We start from the raw sequence: 22,970 nt of genomic DNA, 5'->3' as shown, positions 1-22,970 counted from the left end.
GAATACAATAACAATTTTATAAAATAAAATAGTTGCTCTTATCCCCTTCAAGAAATTTCTCAGATTGTCCTGTATTTCATGTGCAGCATGTAAATATGTGAGGTTTGAACATTGTGTTCACAAGAAATACTGTAGGTTAATTTGTCATTATGGGCCGAACCCCAAAACACACCAGCCCATATCTCCTAAATTATTAAATTAATTTATCCTCTTTTGCTAACTTTTTTGTCAGATGTATAACATTTTTAATAAAAAAAAACTCTTTCATACACTCTTTCAATAAAAAAAAAAGATTCTCTTGAATATCATATTTCAGTTTCCTATTAGGCAAGGCAAGGCAAGTTTATATAGCATATTTCATACACAATGGTAAAAAGTGCTTTACATAGAAGAAATTAAAATAATCAAAAGAAATAAGAATAATTAAAACAGTTTAGAATAAAAAAATAAAGTAAAATACAGTACAAACAGTCGGACGAACAGTGGCACAGTGCTCATTCAGTAAATGCAAAGCTAAACAGATGTGTTTTGAGTCTGGATTTGAATGTGGCTACTGTAGGAGCACACCTGATCTCTTCTGGAAGCTGGTTCCAGCTGCGGCTGGCATAATAGCTAAAAGCGGACTCTTTGACATGACTACTGAAGCTAAGGTCTGACTCTGGAGACACACCGAGATTCCTGACTTGATTTTTAGTTGTTTGACCTTTAGAGTGAAGGTATGCGTTCACCTTGAGAACTTCATCTTTGTTTCCAAACGCAATAACTTCAGTTTTGTCTTTGTTTAATTGAAGAAAGTTTTGGCACATCCAACTGTTTACTTCATCAATGCATTGGAACAGGGAGTCAATGGGGCTGTAGGCGTTAGGCGATAGGGCTAAGTAGATATGTGTGTCGTCTGCATAGCTGTGGTAAGAGATTTGGTTCTTTCTCATTATTTGGCTCATTGGGAGCATGTACAGGTTGAATAGGAGTGGCGCAAGAATTGAGCCTTGAGGGACTCCGCATGTCATGGATGTCCACTCAGACTTATAGTCTCCTATACTCACATAATAACCTCTCGCTTCTAAGTATGACCTGAACCATTTTAGGACTATCCCAGAAAGCCCCACCCAGTTTTCCAGCCAGTCAAGAAGTATGTTGTGATCGACAGTGTCAAAAGCAACACTGAGGTCGAGTAGAACCAGTACTGATAATTTGCCAGTATCAGTATTTAAGTGAAAAATGTTTATTATCTTTATGAGCGCTGTCTCTTTGCTGTGATGCGATCGGAAACCAGATTGAAAATTGTCAAAGTATCCATTTGAGCTTAAGAATGTGTTCAGCTGATTGTAAACAACTTTTTCAATGATCTTGCCAATAATAATAATAATAATAATGTGTTACATTTATATAGCGCTTTATCTGAGACCTCAAAGCGCTTTACATAGAAGGGGGGAATCTCCTCAACCACCACCAATGTGCAGCATCCACCTGGATGATGCGACGGCAGCCATATTGCGCCAGAACGCCCACCACACACCAGCTTACTGGTGGAGAGGAGACAGTGATGAAGCCAATCATTATATGGGGATGATTAAGAGGCCATGATGGACAGAGGCCAAGGGGCAAATTTGGCCAGGATGCCGGGGTTACACCCCTCCAATGAAAGGAACATTTGAGATCGGTCTATAGCATATGGTCTTATCCAGATTGCTCTTTTTCAGGAGGGGTTTGACAACTGCAGTTTTTCAGGGAGTTTGGAAAACTTCCAGAGAGAAGTGAGGCATTTACCACTTCTAGGAGATCTGCTTCTAAACAGTAAAACATATTTTTGAAAAAAGATCTGGGAAGAGTGTCAAGGGCGCAGGTTGATGTTTTAAGGTGCTGTACGGTTTCTTCCAAAATTTTGCCATCAATTTCTTCGAAATCAGACATAGTAATTACTTTCTCAGGTTGTGGTCTGATCTGTCTGACCCCAGTGCAACTCAAGGATGTGCTGATCACATTTCTGATGATATTATTGATTTTCTCAGAGAAGAAAGAAGCCAACTCACTGCACTTGCTGTCTGAGAGCGTTTCACTGGGAATCTGGCTCGGGGGGGTTGTCAGTCTCTCTACAGTAGCAAAATGAGTGCGTGTGTTGTTTAAGTTGCTTACTGTTTGTTTAAGTATTACTGACATCCTCTGTTCAATGTACAGTACGAAACATTACATTTCAGTTCAAAAGCCTTTTATTCAATTCAACATTGGAAAACATAACATCCATTCCCTTCTATCATAAACCTGTTCTTAAAAAAGAGAAACAAATGTTACTATTTGATGTGCAAATGTCTTCTCCACAGTGCTCTGTATCATGAGCATCATGTAAACATACAATCTGGAATGGCTGCCCTTTACGCTAGGCTGCATTTGTACTTCTAAATACAGTGTTTTACTGTCAATTTAGTCTGCTTTTACAAATGCATCAGATCACTTGAATATTTCTCTAGCCATATGTTGGAAAATAATTGACAACATTATAAAAAGTAATGCAACTTGCACAACAGAAAGCAATCTGGTACGACTCTGGCACTACTGGTTATCTAATGTCACAATGCAAGTTAACAGTAAAAGTGCTATTTGAGAGACAGCAAATGACTTATGCTTATTAAATCAATATTGTTCATATCTAATTAATAATATCATTTGAAAATTGGTTTCAGTGGCTAAAAAATTGTGCTGCAGTTAGGCAAATTATTTGCACGTAAACACTTGTATGCATAATGCTCTGGGTTTCAGCCATCAGGCATATTGCAGTGGTGCTGTATTGCATTTATTAACCGTATTTTTCAACTTGACATTATTTTACATCCACTTAAGATCTAAAAGCAACAGGTGTGCCCAGCCAGCTGGGCCTGAAACATTTAAGGTCAGTGTGCAGAGCAGTTTAATAGCAGCCGTCCCTCCAACTCCCGTCACGCAGGGCGCTCAGAGCAGATACACTCTTCGGCGGGGTCAGGAAACTGCAACGACAGTGGCTCGGGTTAATGACAGCGATACTTCCGAGTATACATTATAGTGCATTTAAAATAACAAGTCTAATATTTTCCAATAAAGATCAGTTTGTTACCATCACAAACTAACAATGAAAAACGATTTTTACAGCATGTACTATTTTTTTTTTTTTAATGACCCGAATATAAAAGTTTGAAAGTTTGGGATCGGTACAAATGTATTTTTTTATTGTTTTTAAAAGTCTCTTATGCTCAGCAAGTCTGAATCAATATTGATCAAACATACAGTAAAAACGGTAATATTATTATAATTTAAAATAACTTTTTTTCTATTTAAATACATTATCAAATGTAATTTATTCCTGTCAAGTCACCTTTATTTATATAGCGCGTTTTACTACACAGATTGTATCAAAGCAGCTTCACAGTGATAACATGAAAATAATACAATAAAGTTTGTTTCTAGAAAAAAATTGCATCATCATCCACCTTAAGTTTGGCAGATCAATAATATTGTTGAATAATTAATGTCCCCAACTAAGCAAGCCAAAATCCTGTGATGCAAAGCTGAATTTTTAGCATCATGACTCCAGTCTTCAGTGTCTCATGATCCTTCAGAAATCATTCTGAAATGCTGATTTGATGCTCAAGAAACATTTCTTATCATCATGTTGAAAACAGTTGTGCTTCTTAATATTTTTGTGGAAACTGGGATGCACAGGATTCTTTGATGAATAGAAAGTTCAAAAGAACAGTATTTTTTTGCAATAAAATCTTTTGTAACTTTAAAAATGTCTTTACTATCACTTTTGATCGATTTAATACATCCTTGCTAAGAAAAAAAAAAACTTAATGACCCACTTTAGGGTAATGCAGATATAATTGAAGATTGAACTTTATTGAAATGTATTGTTAAGTGTTATTCATATATTGAGGAGATTCCCCCCTTCCATATGTGAAGCGCTTTGAGGTCCCAGAAAAAGCGCTATATGAATGTAACAAATTATTATTTATTTATTGAATACTTTACATTTACAACTGCATCTTAGTAAATTGAATATTTCCACATAGAGTTATAAGAATTAATCATTCCTGTACTGACAGGATCTGTCAAGTGATACATATTTAATGCCGATATGCTGATTAAAATTGGAATTTAATGCAATATCAATATTTGCTCAATATAAAAGACTTCAAATTAAGATCATTCAAAGCCTTTATGTTATTGTGGCAGACAAATAAATAATTTAATTACAAAAAGTTTCTTCAAAAGTCAATATGTTGTTTGTTTTATGTTCTATGTTCAGATTATTAAACATAAGCCAATCACTAATCTGCAGTAAACAGAAATTCATTTTGCAATAGCCTACAGTTTGTCAAACTGTCTGAAGTTTAACGATTGCTACATTTGCTTAAAAGATTAGTTCACTTCAGAATAAAAATGTCCTGATGATTTACTCACCCCCACGTCATCCAAGATGTTAACGTCTTTCTTTCTTCATCCGAAAAGAAATTAAGGTTTTTGAAGAAAACATTTCAGGAGTTTTTTCCATATAGCGGACTTCAATGGGAACCAATGGGTTGAAGGTCCAAATTGCAGTTTCAATGCAGCTTCAAAGGCTCTACACGACCCCAGCCGAGGATTAAGGGTCTTATCTAGCCAAGCCATCAGTTATTTTCTAAAAAAAGTTAAAATATATACTTTTTAACCACAAATGCTTGTCTTCCACTAGCTCTGCGATGCGCCACACATTAACACGTTGAAAAGTCACGCTGACTCATGGGTATTCTGGTTCAAAAAGGTAGGGTAGGGCGAAAAACTCTCATTTTCCCCTCCAACTTCAAAATCGTCCAACATCGTTGTTCTACCTTTTCTTTCTTTCTTTTTTTGTAAATAGCGCTTGACTTGGCTAGTCTTTGCACGTTCGCTTTGTAAACACTAGGTCGGTACTTCCGCCTATGCGTGGCGCATCGCAGAGCTAGTGCAAGATGATCATTTGTGGTTATAAAGTACTGTATATATGTTATCCCTCGGCTGGGATCGTGTAGTAGAGCCCTTTAAAGCTGCATTGAAACTGCAATTTGGACCTTCAAACCATTGTACCCATTGAAGTCCACTATATGGAGAAAAATCCTAGAATGTTTTCCTCAAAAGCCTTAATTTCTTTTTGACTGAAGAAAGAAAGACATGAACATCTTGGATGACGTGGGGGTGAGTAAACTATCAGTAAATTTTGATTATGAAGTGAACTAATCCTTTAAGTAAACATGAAAAGTGACCCACAAGAAAATTGTGAATGATTACCTGCGTACGGGCTGGCCAATTTTACTGCGTGTGGCCCCACTTGTTCCAACAAAGGAAGCAGGTCGAGGTAGAGCGCTGCGACTGGAGGATGGGGTGCTGGGTTTGCTGGGGTGGGGGATATTACTGCTGGAGAGACAGTTGAGACTAACAGAGGAAGGCATCGTGGTAGAACTCTGTATCGTAGGGCTCACGTACGCTGTGGCTTTCAGAGGTGGCCGTGATGTCAATGAGAAGTTGCCCACGCTCTGAACTCTCTGCTGTAACTGGCCTGGAGGGGGAACTGAAATTCAACAGAGAGCAAAATGTGATGATCAGTGTGATTTAATCCACTACGAGATTATTATCATCATATTTAATAGGATGTTTTGACAGTGCTGGTCTTACTTGCAGACTGTATCTTGGTCAGAACACTGTGGGAATCAAAACTCTGACTGTTTCGGAGTAACGAAAAAGATGAGGATGATGTGGCGATGTGACCAGTCGGAGCAGAAACATTAGGCACGCCGATGACACTGGGAGTGCTGGGGGCTCGAATGAGGTTTGGCATGCTTCTCCGTAGCTTGTCTGAAAAAAGAAATACATCACATGATGAAACATGCAATCTAGTACGAACAGTCTACATAAGTATAATCTATAGCTGTTGTTCTCAACCAGTGGGCAGTTCTCAACCAAAGGAGTATTTGAAATAAACAGTCTTTAATAAATCCAACAAAAAAACACGCAGGAGATTCAGGAGTAAGAGTAACAAAACCACATAAAGATAATACCGGACAATGAAACTGATTGAACAGAGGGTTTAAATACACAGGGATAATTAACATGACCAAAAACATGTGCATAACTCAATCAAAAAACATGGAGACAAACTAGCAAAGGAGACACAGGCAAACAAAACAGAACACAGTAAAAACAAAGCCACAACTGAACATACACGTTACAGTTGGACAGTGGGGGATCTTTGAGTTAAAAAACTTGAGAACCACTAGCTTAAAAGGATTTAAAATGCATCCAATTCTACTGCTTTCTTTTCCAGTGATATATTATTGCACATCTACTTACTAAACAAATAAATTAACAGACATTAAATATTGATCAATATTGATATTTATTTAATTTATTTTATTATCTCAGTTGTTGATTATTAAAGCTTCTGCTAAGAAAAACAATCAGTGTTCCAACAAGATGAACACTGATATATGAAAATATTAATATATTATTATCAGTCTGCAATTTCAAATGACTTTCTCTGTGCATTTTTATGAAAATGAATGCTGAAGCACTCCATGGCAATTTTTTTTCAGTCTGGTTTCCAGAGACAAGATGACTAATCAATGATCTATACTAACTCGCATTCATTGCAAAAGAGAAAAACTGTGGGTCGATGAAAGTAGCATTGGTATGTTAAAGAAACAGTTTAGCATGTTCTTGCCAAGGCTGACAATTCTAAGAGTTACTTTAGTACAGTATATTGTGTATTTGGTTTGCTTGATCCTGGACTGTTTATGATTGTTTTGCTACCTGCCCTGACTATTATGCCTTGGGATTACAGATTCCTGAATTATCCCTGTGTTAATGTTTTGCCACATCACCACAGACCACTGCCTGTTTGACTACACTGTAAAAAAAATTGCTGCGATTATTTAGCACAACTTAAAATCCAACATTGTTTCAACTTTAAAAAGTATGTGTTCAAGCTTGACTTAAAATATTAAGTTTAGTTAACCAAAGTTTAGTTTGGTTAAGTTGGATATTTAAGTTATCTCAACAAATTTTAACTAATCGCAGCCACATTTTTTACAGTGTACTCTGTTTACTCTAAACAAGCTGCAAACGGGTCCTCTCTCGGACGGTTCTGAGCCAACAACAGGCTTTCCCGCAGCTTTCCACCGATTTGTTTACTCAAGTCATCATTTTGTCCACCTATCAACAAAAACTCAACCATTTGACAACACTTACGGAAGAGCTGGTGAGAACGCCTCAGCCCACCACCTCCCTGATCTGCCTCAGATCCCACTACCCCGATACCCACGGGACCATTCAACCAGGAGAAGTATGATGGTAATCCAACTAAATTCAGGGTTTTTTTAATGCAGTGCTCAATGTTCCTGGGACAACATCCTTTATTGTATCCCAACAACGACAGTCAGGTCTCATTCGTTTGTTCCTCGGGAGGGCACTGGATTGGGCCACGGCAGTTTGGACCAGAGAGCAATCGGATTTCCCTACCTTCAAAAACTTTCTTTCACATAGACCTAGTGTAGGAATGACTAAATCCCAGACAAGCTAGATGGGCACTATTCTTTACTTGATTTCAATTCAAAATTATGTAATAATTAATCATTCATTACATTTATATAGCTCTTTTCTCGGCACTCAAAGCACTTTACATAGAAGGTGGAATCTCCTCAACCACCACCAATGTGCAGCATCTACCTGGATAATGCACAGCAGCCATATTGCGCCAGAACGCCCACCACACACCAGCTTACTGGTGGAGAGGAGACAGAGTGATGAAGCCAATTAGTATATATATATATATATGGGGATGATTAGGAGGCCATGATGGACAGAGGCCACTGGGCAAATTTGGCCAAGATGCCGGAGTTACACCCCTACTCTTTCGAAAGACATCGTGGGATTTTTTGTGACCACAGAGAGTCAGGATCTTGTTTTAACGTCTCATGCGAAGGACGGTGCTCTTTGACAGTATAGTGTCCCTGTCACTACACTGGGGCGTTAGGACACACAGACCACAGGGTGAGCGCCCCCTGCTGGCCTCACTAACACTTCTTCCAGCAGCAACCTGGTTTTCTCAGAAGGTCTCCAATCCAAGTACTAACCAGGCTCAACCCTACTTAGCTTCCGTGGGCAACCAGTCTTGGGCAACAGGGTGATATGGCTGCTGGCTATGTTATGATATGGCTATGCTCCAGGCACCAAGAATACAAAGGCAGACGCTCTCTCCCGCCAAAACGATCACAGCACTCAAGAACACTCAACTGATCCCATTCTACCTCCTGCGATCATTCTCGCCCCAGATCAATGAGATACTATGGACATTCAAATGTTAGAACCTGCTCCTCCAGAGTGTCCTCCGGGAAAGACTTATGTATCATCTGTGTTCTGGCAGAGGGTCTTACACTGGGTTCATTCTTCACTCATCTCCAGACATCCAAGTATCACTGCCATGCTATGACTACTACAGAATCGATTCTGGTGGGATACAAGAAATGCTGACACAACCATGGTCATGAACAACTGTGTCAGTTTTGCCACCTCCAAACCTGCCAGACAACCACCTGTGGGGCTGCTATACCCTCTCTCTACACCATGGTCTCTACACCATCTAACGACCATGGTCACACATTTTCATCAATTTGGTCACAGACCTGCCCAGTTCTCAAGGTAACACAACCATATTGACTGTAAGCAATAGATTATATAAGGCCTGACGACTAATCCCTCTACTGAAGCTCCCCACAGCACTGGAAACAACTCTTCCACTCTTATTATCCAATTCTACGGACTACCAGACGACATTGTCTTGGATTGAGGGATGCAATTCATCAGCCATGTGGACAGCCTTCATAGTTTCTATGGTCAGGAGAATGCTATGGCCCAGAGGAACTGTCTTGGGTCAACACTGAGGATATCCTTGACCCAGCACTAAGCATGGATTTTCATCAGAACCATCCTGACTGACCTGTTTCGAGACCACAAGGTAGACCCAAACCTCCTGCACCTCCTAGCACCAGGATCCGCTTGCGGGGAAGGTGGCTCTGTTACAAATATGGTCTCTGAAGCTCTTCCTGATGACCAACAGAGGGCTCCCTCTACCGAATATTGACTTCCCTTTCTCACTACATTTCCCACAATTCTCCTCCCAACCTGGCCTGAATACTGTAGCCTACCTAGTAGAGTATTTATACCCTGAACAAACAATGCTCCATGTGAAGTCTTGTTCTTGCCATGGCTGACAATTCTGAGCATTTCTTTACTGTATTGCGTATCTGGTTTGCTTGATCTTGGACTGTTTGTCCTGTTTATGATTGTTTTGCTGCCTGCCCATTTACCTTACTTCGTCTGCCTGGATTATTGTTGTTTGCTGCCTGTCCCGTTCTTACATATTGAATTCCTAGTGTTACCTGTATATTTTCACTCCACACTACATAAGACCTTGTGTTGTCTGACCTGTGTTTGCTCTATAACTCTGGGGCTCTGCGGTACTGGAGCTGTGGTTGGGCATGTGGAGCTGCTGGTAGGACAGGCTGTTGAGGTACTGAGGAGTGGTGGGGCTGCGCCGGCAGTCTTTCATGCTGGAGAGGTTCTGTGAGTGGGACACGCTGCGCTGCATGGAGGCCGTACGGAAGAGTCTAGGCTGTGGAGCAGACAGCTGATCGTACTCTTCCTCTTCCTCCAGCTCAGCCTCACTCCTCATGCTTCTACGTGCACCTGCGTGCACAGAAAAACTGGCACTACGCCGTGTGGCCGTGGCAGCAGTGGTCGCATACTCCTGACGTAGACCTAAACACAAACATGTGTCAATGTGTTTCCATGAAGCACCTTCACTATGAAATACCTTTTCCCTGTTCCAAACCACACTTTTAGACTACCGATGTACCAAAATTTAATCTAAATCGATGCATGCTAATTCCATGGAAAAATATGGGTTTGGAATAACATGAGGAAATATTGACAATGGTATTTTTTTAATGTTGTGAAATAAGAGTCTACTTTTAAATAACATCCTCCCACAACATGATGTATTAAAGTAGACATACTCTCCTCCTGCAGTCGTGCCATGACCTCCACATCAGTCATGTCCTGAATCTTATAGCTCATAGAGATGGAGTCCTCCTCCAGCTCAGAGGCACTGAGCTCACTGTCTATGGAAGACTGAGGACTGAGAGGCCGTTGCTGATGACTATTACCTTAAAAGGAGAAATGGAGAATTCAATCTCGCGTACATATACACTACTGTTCAAAAGTTTGCGGTCGGTAAGATTTTATTTTGATAGAAAGTAATACTTTTATTCAGAAAGAATGCATTAAATTGATCAAAAGTGACAGTAAAGACTTAAATAATTATACAAAAATAAACAGTTTCAAATAAATCCTTTTCTTTTGAACTTTCTATTCATCAAAGAATTTTGAAAAAAGTATAATAATATTAAGCAGCACAACTGTTCTCTACATTGATAATAATGAGAAATGTTTCTTGAGCACCAAATCAGCATATTAGTATGCTTTATAAAGGATCATATGACACTGAAGACACAGGAATAAAAAAATACATTTTAAAATATATTAAAATAGAAAACGTCTCGGATTACTTGACGAATTACCCTGTTCTCTGAAAAAGCAGAAAATAGATGCTGTGCTTGATTTTAAGCGCTATGGGAAAACGTTTTCGTTTGACCGGTTGTGAACACGTGTGGCAAACATGCCAAATAATTTGGCTTAAATAACTGCTGATTATGACATCATTGGAATGCTCACATCAGAGGCTATAAATAGACGTGTGACAGGTGCGCTAATCAGGTAATTTTGTCTGAAGAATGTCCTGAACACTCCCTCAGTGCGGCAATGAAGTGTAGCATCTCGTTCCCGCTTTTTCATGGAACAGGGATACAGTCAAGATACCCGAGACGTTCCCTTTCAAAAGCTACTCTCAATGCTGTGATGCAGCGTTATGGGAATGAGAATACCAACACTGCCGCACTGGAAGTGTCTGGACCCCTCAAGGTTGTGTAGTGTGTGTGCACAAACATGGGAAAGGCCTCAGACAGGAGCTTGGGATGTCAACTCAAGGACATGAGTCCTTAAGTAACATGAACATCCAAACTATAGAATCTAATAAATGTGTGCGGAGGACCAGCCTACTGCATCACATACTTGCTGCAAGGGGGCGCCTCTTGCCCCTAGTAGAGTGAGCCCTAACACCTAGAGGCGAAGCTTGACTGCGCGCCTCGGCTAGGGCGATGGCATCCCTCACCCAATGCGACATAGTCTGCTTTGTGGCGGCCGTCCCCGGTTACTTCCCCCATAACAAATGAACAGCTGCACTGACTTACCCCACTGGCTATTGCGGTGGACGTATATCTGAAGAACAGGAACTGGGCAAAGTATAAGCAGGACGGTGAAACCGAGCATGCAAATCTCCCAAATCTCGTCAGTGACAAGATAGCCATAAGAAAAACCTTAAAACCTTAATCTTTAGAGTCAGAAGCTTAACTCTAATGGTTCAAAAGTGTTGTCGACTAGCCCCTCAAGGACCATGGCTAAGTTCTATGAGGGAACTTAAAATCTGACGGGAGGCCTCAGTCGCCTAGCTCCACAAATACAGTGGGTGATCAGAGAGTGTTTCCCCACTGAAACCCCGTCAATCAGAGCGTGGCAAGCTGAAATGGTGGCCACAAATACTCTGAGAGTAGAAGGACATGTGCCTGCTGACAGCTTTTCCTGCAGAAACTCCATCAGTGAAACAATCTGGCAGTGGACTGTGTCTGCATGATGTATAGCACACCACCTTTCAAAGACACGCCACTTCAGGGAATACATTCTTCTGGTGGAGGGAGCCCTAGCACTCTGAATGGTCTCTATTATATCCGCTGGAAGTCCAGCATCTCCTAGCAGGGGCCAAACATTACGGTTCCATAGCTCCATATTACCCTGTGCCTGAGACAGGAGATCTCTCCTGTTCGGTATCGCCCAAAGCGAGCCTTCGAGGAGAGATATTATTTCTGAGAACCAGACTCTGGTTGGCCAATGAGGCACTCTCAGCAAGAGGCAAGAAGTAAAGGGGACATTGCGCTGTTTCTTGTGAAGAGAAGAGGTCCACCTCTGCTTTGTAATATCTTTCCCAGATCTGACTGAGTACATCGGGATGAGCTTCCAATCCCTGTGTGAGACCTCCCGTCTGGACAACAGATCTGCTCCCACATTTGTGATTCTGGGAATGTAAATCGCCTTGAGAGACAGGAACTTATCCTGAACCAAAAGCAGAACCTGTTGCGCTATTTGTTCAAACAGCTTGAACGCAGTCTGTCCTGGCGATTTATATAAGTGACTACTGCAGAGTTGTCCACCCTCACCAGGACATTGAAGCCTCTTAACTGCTGGAGGAAGTATTTCAGGGCTGGAAATACAGGCATCAATTTGAGGCAATTGATGTGCCAATCAAGACCCCTTGGGCAGGAAGGACATCTAAGACCGCTCCCAAGCACTTCAGGGAGGCGTCTGTCATTAGCATCTTGCAACGACAGCACGGACCTAGAGTGGGACCCAAGGTGAGGAACCGGGGTCCGAGCCACATAGAAAGGGTACGAAGCGCGCAGCGTGTAACCCTTATTCGCCTTTGTGGATTGGCCCTTGGATGAAATCCCCAGGCTTTGAGCCACAACTAGTCGCATGTGCAGAAGGCCCAAAGGGCACTAGCCTGACCCGCCACCTGAAATTCTTTCCCTACCAGCGTGGATGTGATTCTGCGCGGTCTGGAGGGAACCGCAGGCTTTTTAAGTGATGATGAGCTGCCATGGGAGAGATAGCCCACGAGCATCATCGTATAACCCTGTGCCTTTGCACCAACGATAGTCGAATAAACCAACATCGCAGGCACAAAGACACAGGACGAATAGGGCTTATTCCAAGATTTAGTTAATTCGTCATGTTAATATGGAAAGACGGGGAGGGATTGCCTCTCTGATGCCTCCCCCTGGCCACCCGATAGAAATCTGTTGTCTAGCTTAGATCATCTGGGGTTCTCTTGTTCCTGTGGCCAATCTAACTGAAGACTGTCCACAGCACGAGTGACTATCATCATATGATCTGTCATCACGAGAGGAGTGCTCGGAAGCAGTGCACTCAATATCCATCTACACAAGAGAACTAGCGTCCTCAGCCCGGTCTGAAGAAACACCGTAGTGCGCTCCAGAAGCGGACTGAAGGACCTCCCAATCTGGTGAAAGGGCAAGAGAAAGGGACGGCCCGTCTCCTACTCTTCAGCCAAATCAACACGCAAGCCCCATGATTTTGTCATCGAGGAAGCGCAGGCTCGCTCTGTCAGGCTCAAAGGCTGACACAGCATGATGTTCCCCCAGACACAATATGCAGTAGTCATGCGGGTCATCCTATGAGATTGGCTGCGAGCAGGGCGGCAACCATCTCTTATTGGATTCACTCGACATGATTTCTTTTCTCTTTTTTTTCAACTCTTTTCTTTTCGTGTAGAGAAAAAGAGAGTTTGAAAAGGCTTTATTCCTGCCTAGCAAAACTAACTCCTAACAAAAGAGGATAGTTTGAGAGGAAAAGTTTGTTTCCACGGTACACAATGCTGTTCTGAAGACAAAAGAACCTGATGAGCGCACCTGTCACACGTCTGTTTATAGCCTCTGACGTGTGCCTTCCGATGACGTCATCATCAGAGGTTATTTAAGCCAAATTATTTTGTGTGTTTGCCACTTGTTCACAACTGGTCAAATGAACACGTTTTCCCAGAGCGCTTAAAATCAAGCGCATTCAGCATTGGTCAGTATAAGAGACAAAACCTTAAAACCTTAAAAAAATCTTACCAACCCCAAACTTATGGTAGTGTAAATACTGTACAAACACAAGAGTCCAAATACAGCATTGGAGAAGTGGTGTGTATAATTAGTGGAGCATGATAGGTGATCTTGGTCATGCTTACTGTGTGTAGCCGTGTGATAGAGGAATGTGGGAGATCTTTCAGTTAGGCTTAAGCAGTTCCTCCCCATGAGAGACTTCTGATGGTTTGGTGAAGGTGGATCTGCGTCAGAAGAGAGATGATAGATCACTCAGAATATGGATAGTAAAAACTGCCTATGAAACCGATTAAATTTATGATCCAGACTAAATTTAATTTTCCATGCTTAAAAATGTCGGTACTATGTTGGGTCGCCACTTGCTGTCAAAGTCAAATCTGTGTAAAATTTGAGAACTGCTGATCTAAATCTATACATCTAGTCCAACCAGGATCATATGTAGACATTCTGCAACAAAGCATTGCAACCAGATCTTTGTTTCGTGGAACATATGCTGCAATCGTCGTTTCCAGACACCATGAGGTCATCACTACTGATCACTGATGTCTCACATTTCACATGGCTTGAAAAAATGCTGAGCTGGCTGAAGTAAGTTAAACCTGATGCCTGAAAAAATCATTATGTTCTTTCTCAGCTATTCTTCTACTTTTCTTAACTACCTAGTTTACAACAAAAATTTCAACAAAAATGAATAACAGTTATATTTTATATACTTTAGTTAGTGTGTAATGTTGCAGTTTGAGCATAAACAACATCTGCAAAGTTACAACGCTCAAAGTTCAAAGCAAAGGGAGATATTTGCTTTTAAAAAATTTGCTTTTTAAGGACTACAACAAACGGCTGGTAGAGACTACACGACATTCCTCCTGGGTTAGTGACATCACCAACCCTAGAATTAACATAAGCCCCGCCCCCTGAACATGATTTAGAGATTATCAAGACAGAATATGCTAATCAATGACTAGAAGATAACTACACATAAGCTACATAAATTCACCAACTAACCATTCAGAAATGTTGTCTACATGTTGTCACTTCTTGAGTCTCTCCATCTTTCTGACTTCAGTTTGAACATAAAAGGCTAAAAAGTTTTTGAAATTTTCAGTGCATTTGTGTGTGAGGTAAAAGAACACTAGCTGTTGAAGCTCCGCCCTCTGTGCCTCGAGCAGCAGCTCATTTGCATTTAAAAGGACAGACACAAAAACGGTGCGTTTTTGCTCACCCTCAAAAAGTGACAATTTTAATATCTGTGGGGTATTTTGAGCTAAACCTTCACATACACACTCTGGGGACATCAAAGACTTATTTTACACCTTGTGAAAATGGCATTATACCACCCCTTTAATAATCTTCTGTCATGCTTTAAAAAAGTACAAAAGTAATTTTAATGTTTTGACTAACACTAATTACAGTTATAAATTTAACTGTAGTGTGTTTTTTGATATTACATTTAAAGGTAATATATTGTAAATGTTCTAAATAGCAACTTTTTATCATTACATTGTGTAATTACAAATATATTTAAATCCATGACCTATGTATATGTACATTATAAGTATATTTTATTTTACATTCAGCAGTAGCATGCAATTAAGTATGCTAAAGTGTAATTCTTTTTCACAAGGACTGTATAATACTGTACACAGTACAATCTTTGTGGTTTATGGGGCATAGAGTACCTCTGTTAGCAGTTAGAGAGAATGAGAGAAAGCATCAACAAACATGAATGAAAAGCTGTTTCCCTCTGGAGTTAGAATGAGTAAGTCACACGAGTTACCTGTTTGCTCAGTTAGTGCAGGTTTAGTAAAGTGTTTAGAACAGCTGCTTAAAGAAGAGACTCCATCTATAGGACTGTACAGAACGCTTGAGGACCCACAGCCCGAGAGGACCCCTCTCCATCTTTTGGCTAATTGAAAAAGGGAAAAAAGCATCACACACAACATTTATATATATATATACGTACCAGTAAACCAGTAAGACTTTCGTTCATCTTCGGAAAACAAATGAAGATCTTTTTGATGAATCTGAGAGATTTCTGTCCTTCCATTGACAGCTACACAACTACCACTTTGACCCTTCAAAAAGCCCCATCGGAAAACTAATTCATATGAATTGAACGGTTTAGTTCAAGAGACACGATCGCTTTATATGATGACCAGATTGAATTTAGGCATTTATTCACATAAAAACATTCATCAACTCACACATCAGTTGTGGTAAACAGAAGCTCAAGCATGTTCGATTGACGTGCGAGAACCAATGAGCTCCAGTCTCGTGTTACGTTCTTTAAAGCGTCAAAGTTGTAGTTGCGTAGCTGACAATGGAGAGACAGAAAGATTTTATTAAAAATATCTTCATTTGTGTTCTGAAGATGAAAAAAAGTCTTATAGGTTTGGAACGACATGAGGGTGAGTAATTAATGACAGAATTTTCATTTTTGGGTGAACTATCCCTTTAATGCTTTCCATTGAGGCCATATTAAATATTAAGTTTTTCTTAAAAAAAAAAAAAGAACTATAAACCAAATGGGGTCCACATTGAGCATAGGCCTATATATAGATTTGGAGAGATTTGGAAGGATGTCTTAGTTTTCTTTTTTTAATAGTCAGAAATTACTTTAATTTTTATAACTGTTTATTTTTGGCTTTAATGAAAAAAAAAAAAATATATATATATATATATATATATATATATATATATATATATATATATATATATATATATATATATATATATATATATATATATATATATATAATTTTTTTTTATTTTTTTTATTTTCATTTAAGCCAAAAATAAACAGTTATAAAAATTAAAGAAATTTCTGACTATTAAAAAATGAAAACTAAGACATCCTTCCAAATCTCTCCTTTTGTGTTCCATGGAAGAAAGAAAGGTTTAGAACTTTAATTTTGGGACAAACTCTTCAGTAACACTTTACAATAAGGTTTCAATAGTTGAAATTAGTTAATTACATCATAAATTATTAACATTAACTAACAATAAACACTATTAAGAATTGAATAATATAGCGTTAATTTTAACCTTTAATAATATTTTTTTTTCAAATAAAAGGTTGCATCTGTTAACATTACTTAAAGCACTGTAAACTAACATGAACAAACAACAATTGTATTTGACTAATTAACATGTTAGCTAATCCATTAACTAATGTTAACAAATGAGACCTGTTAACAATGTTAATGCTAACAATGTTAAGTAATGAGATTGTAAAGTGTTATCAACTCTTCCCTTAAAAGATTGAAAATGAGTAGAATGAATTATTGTTAGTCAAGCGAACCACAGTACTTTTGCATACCTTAACAATTAGACTTTCCCAGATCGCATAAAAACAAGCATTCATGGCTACCCACAAAAAACAAAGGTTTTCAGAGGCCGCCGGAACAAAGATGTATTCATGACCCCGTTTGCAGAGAGCCAAGCTTACTGAATCTGGCCTTTCAAAAGCCTTTCAGAGCGCCGCAACTCCACAACACACATCTCTGTATATGCACCTCATACATCATTTATGTATGGCCTGATCCAAAGGAATAATTGATACAAAAACATTTCACAACATCTCCAGGACAGTCTCAAATCTGTGTTAGCTAGTGCTGCTGATTCTACAGGCAGGTTTTGTTTTGTTTCTATGGATACCCTCTCCTCAAGCTTAACTGAACTACAGATGTACTGAAAACATAAGGTTATCTATTCACACTTTAGCCAAACACGGCATGGCTAATTTTATGTCAAGTCTTATTCATTTTTTTTAGGGTACTATTAATGTTCTTCACTAAAAATGTTCTTCACTAAAGCTTTTTCAAGTAGGCTGATTAACAGTTAACACGCCCCCATCTTCCACTGTTCTTTGTGTACATCATACAATTTTCTACCATTAAATTGCATAAGTATCTATAATACTATAATCTTCAATCACTGTAAGTAACTAAAAACTTCAAGCTCATAAGCAATTTATCACTGACATTTCAGAAATGACTTCATATTCATGCAAGGTGGAAGACCAAAACTGGGAATGTAACTACTATGTCATTCCCTATGTCGCTTGTTGTTGGTACCTTGGTCCAGTTTGTAGCACAAGGAGCGTTTGGCTAACTCCACCTCTGGTCTGGGGTTGTCCAGCACATGTCTGCACCACTGAAGAGGACTGAGGAGAACATGAGGAAACAGCTTTGCTTTTGAAGACACGTACAACCTGGTGACATAAAAACTGGGTCAAAACATTCCAATCTGGACTTTTGCAAGCTTTCATTATTGTATTGTTTTCTAGATTGTCCATTTGATCATTAACCTAATAATATTTGTATTCGTTCAGCCGATTAAAAGGTGGGATACATAGGGATATATGACCACTATCTTAGTCACTTGAGAGGGACAAAAAGGATCACCTGAAAACTCTCTATCTAAAAAAAGTGTTCTACTAACTATTTTGCAAGAATAAATTAATACAGGAATGGATTTTGATTGAGGATGTGAATTATGTTTAATTGACTTGATAATTATTAAACAATTCTGTGAATGTCCTATTGGTTTTCATGAAAATGTAACACTGAATAAGAGTTCCAGCACATAAAATGTGAAAGGATGCTTTTAGTAAATATTTCAATCTTTATCAACCCTGCGCCATGAACACATGAAGTGTACTTTGAGTCTTTTTTTACATTTAATATTTTTGTCAGTAGCTACAAATGATAAAATCAGCATAACTTGTATGACCATACGAACACAGAAGTGTGCTTCAAGTCTGAGAAGTTTTCTTTCTTTCTTCTTTTTTGCATATTTTAAAGTAATACTGTATTTGTCATTACAAAATATATTATCAGCATAACTTGACATTTATCAAATTAATACAACATTATTAATAATTGTGTGTCTTACTATTTGGTTTGTCTAGAAATTGTGTTGGCTTCATTATTTCAAGGTTTAAGTTACAGTTTATGTTGATGTGATCTCAGACATCTGAGTCCCAAGGTAATAGTGTTGCAATTATGATTAATGTCCTATCCTATCACAAACAGATATCAGATTTCGTCTGTTTTTATTTCTCTGTAATCCACTTATTTAAATTAGACTACTCGTCTTCTTTTTTTTACCATTTTCAATTAAATAATTTAAAAAAAACAGTCAAATATTCATGCACCTGTGCACATCACATTTAGAAGACAAATTGTCTCAAGTAAAACATGGAAAATGTTCATATCACCAGATGCAAGTAAAAGCAAGCCAATCTGCTACTGAAGATATCCCCACGACACTCACCAATTTAACAATGGACCTGGGCACATATTCTATGGTGACTTTTCATGTGAACTGAATTTAAGGGATAACAAAGAGCATGCGACGCAGAAAATCAAATCGAACCCTTCAAGAATTACACTATTGTTTACTTAGCAAATAATACAGCATCAGTACCAGCTATAGTCAGACTCTCCATCGATGGGAAGAACAACATGAAGGTCTAATATTTCCACCTCATCCAGTACAGTAGCATCATCCTCATCAGCACCAGTCACTGACTGCGGATGAAAATACGGGTAGTGCTCAAAAGACGGACAATATGAGGGTGAAGCGCAGTGATTCCCGGTGTCTGGGCCAGCCGGAGCTGCGGGACAGGCCGATGCCGGAGCTGGTAACCCACGGGCGCTGGAGGTGCAGTTGTTCGCAGCGTTTGCTCTCGTCCTGAGCTGCTCGTTCTGCCTCTCCAGTTTTCTCACGAGCTCTTGAAGCTTTTTCACTTCCAGTTCAGCGTTCATCATCTTACTGTTGCCATTGACGTCCGCCATCATCTGCGGGTTGAAAAATAGTCCGTCCATTGAAGAGAAAAACATATGAACAGTAGTAAGATGGTGGCGGTGTTGTTTACCCTGTGTGCCCAGTCTCGCACTGCTTTCAGACGGGTTACATGCTTCATTCAGATGCTGATGTGCTGCTCATGCTTCTGTCTCCTCCCCCTCAGTTCAAAACACAACACACACGACCACCACATTACCAGGCAAAACACCAGTCACACTGCCCAGGCTCTTTGCCATCCTTTCTTTCATTCAGATGACGACACACAGTAAAATGGTTGCATTTGGAGTGCCATGTTCTATTCTATTCTATTCTATTCTGTTCTGTTCTGTTCTGTTGTATTCTATTCCTTACCTGAACTGAGGTATTAATCCCATAATATGTCTATAGTGTTCAAAGTCATTACTTTTGTTAAGTAGCCTAATTTAAACTTTAATTGAGTAAGGATGCATTAAAATTGATTCTTCAAATTTATTTTGAACTTTCTATTTATCAAAGAATCCTGAAAAAAGTATAAAAGTTTCCACTAAAACATTAAGCAGCACAACTGTTTTCAACATTGATAATAAAAATTAATGTTTCTTGAGCAGCAAATCATCATATTAGAATGATTTCTGAAGGATCATGTGACCCTGAAGACTGGAGTAATGATGCTGAAAATACAGCTTTGCATCGCAGGACTAAATTACATTTTAAAATATATTTAAATAGAAAACACATGCGTTACATTTCAATAACATTTCACCATATTACTGTGTTTTTACTGTATTTTAGATCATATAAATGCAGCCTTGTTGAGCATAAGATACTTCTTTCAAAAACATTATAAAACATCTTTAAAACACTCAATATCAATTTCAATCCTGTTAATCTTTGTAAAATCCCTAAACTTACAAAAGTCACGTTAATGGCGACATGCACTTTTTAATTGACACCATTTTTGGTGGGAAACCAACACCACAAGTAATTGATTTAATTATGTGGTGTTTTGATGTTTAGTTGGTTCGTCTTCCTCTAAAACATTCCACCCTGTTTGGCAAAATTACAGGTATCTGGATATTAACATTTTAAAATATTAAATAACATCAAATGAACTTCAAGTTGACCCTCTCATGTAAGCAGACTCTCTCAGTATTTCACTGAGCAATGGCTAAGTTTAGCTCTTTATTTGTATCCTCTTAGGAATCATGTCATGAATTATAAGTTGAAGTGTCTGATCTTGATCAGAACATATTTCTAAATGTCTGCAAGTCTCTTTAATATAAATTGTCACGGAACACACACAGGAGAGAGAGGATCCAAGTGCAGTATTTTATTATTAAGGGGTAATCCGTACTCACAATCCAGTCCAGGCAGAGGTCAAAACCATGTAAGCAATCCACAGACACAAGACAGGGACAAGAAACGGGTAGTAACAGGAACGGAAGTGTGGGGACATTAAACAAGGACTCCGTGACAAACACTGAAACTGACAGGGTATATATACACAAGGGCTAATTAAGGTGACAAGAAACAGCTGAACATAATGAACACTAAGTGACAGACAGGATCATGGGAAATGTAGTGAGAATGTGGATGACACCGTGGGGAAGAGGACATCTAGTGGACACCAGGAATACACAAACCAGACACTGTGACATAATCCCCCCTCTACGGAGCGGCTACCAGACGCTCCAAGACCCACAAAAAAACAAAAACAAAACAAGAGTCCAGGCGGGAGGTAGAATGGTGGAGGATCAGGGGGAGGGATGGAGGGCCAGGACCATGAAGGGGAACAGGAACAGGGGATGACAATCTAACCGGCGGCCGTGGCGAAGCAGACAGTCCATCGGGCGGCCAGGGCGGAGACGACAGTCCATCTGGCGGCCAGGGCGGAGACGACAGTCCATCTGGCGGCCAGGGCGGAGAAGACCCCTCGGGCGGCCAGGGCGGTGAAGACCCCTCGGGCGGCCACAGCGGTGAAGACCCCTCGGGCGGCCAGGGCGGTGAAGACCCCTCGGGCGGCCAGGGCGGTGAAGACCCCTCGGGCGGCCACGGCGGAGACGACCACTCGGGCGGCCATGGCGGTGAAGACCAAGGCGGAACAGAGACAGACCCTGGCTCAGGAACTGGAACAGACACCACCGGCTCAGGAACTGCAACAGACACCACCGGCTCAGGAACTGCAACAGACACCACCGGCTCAGGAACTGCAACAGACACCACCGGCTCAGGAACTGCAACAGACACCACCGGCTCAGGAACTGCAACAGACACCACCGGCTCAGGAACTGCAACAGACACCACCGGCTCAGGAACTGCAACAGACACCACCGGCTCAGGAACTGCAACAGACACCACCGGCTCAGGAACTGCAACAGACACCACCGGCTCAGGAACTGCAACAGACACCACCGGCTCAGTAACAACAACAGCAACCGGCTCAGGAACAGCAAAAGACACCAGCTCCACCGGCTCAGGAACCAGGGCGAGCAGCTCGGGCGGGGCCGGCAGGGCGAGCAGCTCGGGCGGGGCCGGCAGGGCGAGCAGCTCGGGCGGGGCCGGCAGGGCGAGCAGCTCGGGCGGGGCCGGCAGGGCGAGCAGCTCGGGCGGGGCGGCAGGGATGGCAGTTACCTCCGGGCTGGTCTCTGGGTTAGCACCCACCAGACGACCCGATGAAGAGGCTCCTCTCCTTCTCCTCCTCCGTCTCCGGACCACCGAAATCGGAACAGCAGACACTGGCTCCGACTCAGGAACAGCAGACACTGGCTCCGACTCAGGAACAGCAGACACTGGCTCCGACTCAGGAACAGCAGACACTGGCTCCGACTCAGGAACAGCAGACACTGGCTCCGACTCAGGAACAGCAGACACTGGCTCCGGCTCTGGAACAGCAGACACTGGCTCCGGCTCTGGAACAGCAGACACTGGCTCCGACTCAGGAACAGCAGACACTGGCTCCGACTCAGGAACAGCAGACACTGGCATGTCCAGGATCCGAGCCAGACGCTCCAAATAGTCCAACATACCCTTGGCGGCCCCACAAATGGGCATCTCTAGACCAGTCTCAAACTGGGCAGACGGGACGTGAACAGTCTCCGACTGGGCAGACGTGACGTGAACAAACTCTGGCTGGGCAGACGGGACGTGAACAAACTCTGGCTGGGCAGACGGGACGTGAACAAACTCTGGCTGGGCAGACGGGACGTGAACAAACTCTGGCTGGGCAGACGGGCGTTTTCCCCTTCTCCGCCCGCGATGGCGAGATGGTGGCTCTAATCCGTCCCTCACCAGTCCAGGGACGAAGGGGGGCCAAGGTGGAGGGTGGTGTTGGCCTTGATCTCG

At 40.9% G+C, this 22,970-nt stretch overlaps 1 protein-coding gene across 5 annotated transcripts; it reads right to left on the bottom strand.

Annotated features, from left to right (window-relative positions):
• Nucleotides 1–2,195: 2,195 nt before the first annotated feature.
• On the bottom strand, nucleotides 2,196–21,100 carry slain1a (SLAIN motif family, member 1a). 5 transcript variants are annotated; one of them, XM_079617676.1, is made up of 11 exons: nucleotides 20,987–21,100; nucleotides 19,720–19,807; nucleotides 19,269–19,642; nucleotides 17,915–18,051; nucleotides 15,616–15,744; nucleotides 13,964–14,062; nucleotides 10,059–10,208; nucleotides 9,469–9,801; nucleotides 5,662–5,841; nucleotides 5,278–5,557; nucleotides 2,196–2,981 (listed from the first exon to the last, which is right to left on the bottom strand). In XM_079617676.1, exons 2-11 carry the CDS (start codon nucleotides 19,765–19,767, stop codon nucleotides 2,906–2,908), a joined length of 1,806 nt encoding a protein of 601 aa, XP_079473802.1. In that variant the 5' UTR covers nucleotides 19,768–19,807; nucleotides 20,987–21,100; the 3' UTR covers nucleotides 2,196–2,905. The 5 variants fall into 5 exon arrangements, with proteins under 5 accessions (XP_079473802.1, XP_079473804.1, XP_079473803.1 ...); XM_079617678.1 differs by lacking the exon at nucleotides 20,987–21,100 and having other exon boundaries at nucleotides 5,278–5,400; nucleotides 5,473–5,557; nucleotides 19,720–19,881; XM_079617677.1 differs by lacking the exon at nucleotides 19,720–19,807 and having other exon boundaries at nucleotides 20,987–21,094.
• Between the last annotated feature and the right edge of the window lie 1,870 nt (nucleotides 21,101–22,970).

Source organism: Phoxinus phoxinus (assembly GCF_949152265.1).
Source record: "Phoxinus phoxinus genome assembly, chromosome: 7".
NCBI lineage: Eukaryota > Metazoa > Chordata > Actinopteri > Cypriniformes > Leuciscidae > Phoxinus > Phoxinus phoxinus.
Note: the sequence above shows the minus strand (reverse complement) of the source record. Positions and strands in the feature narration are given on the sequence as shown.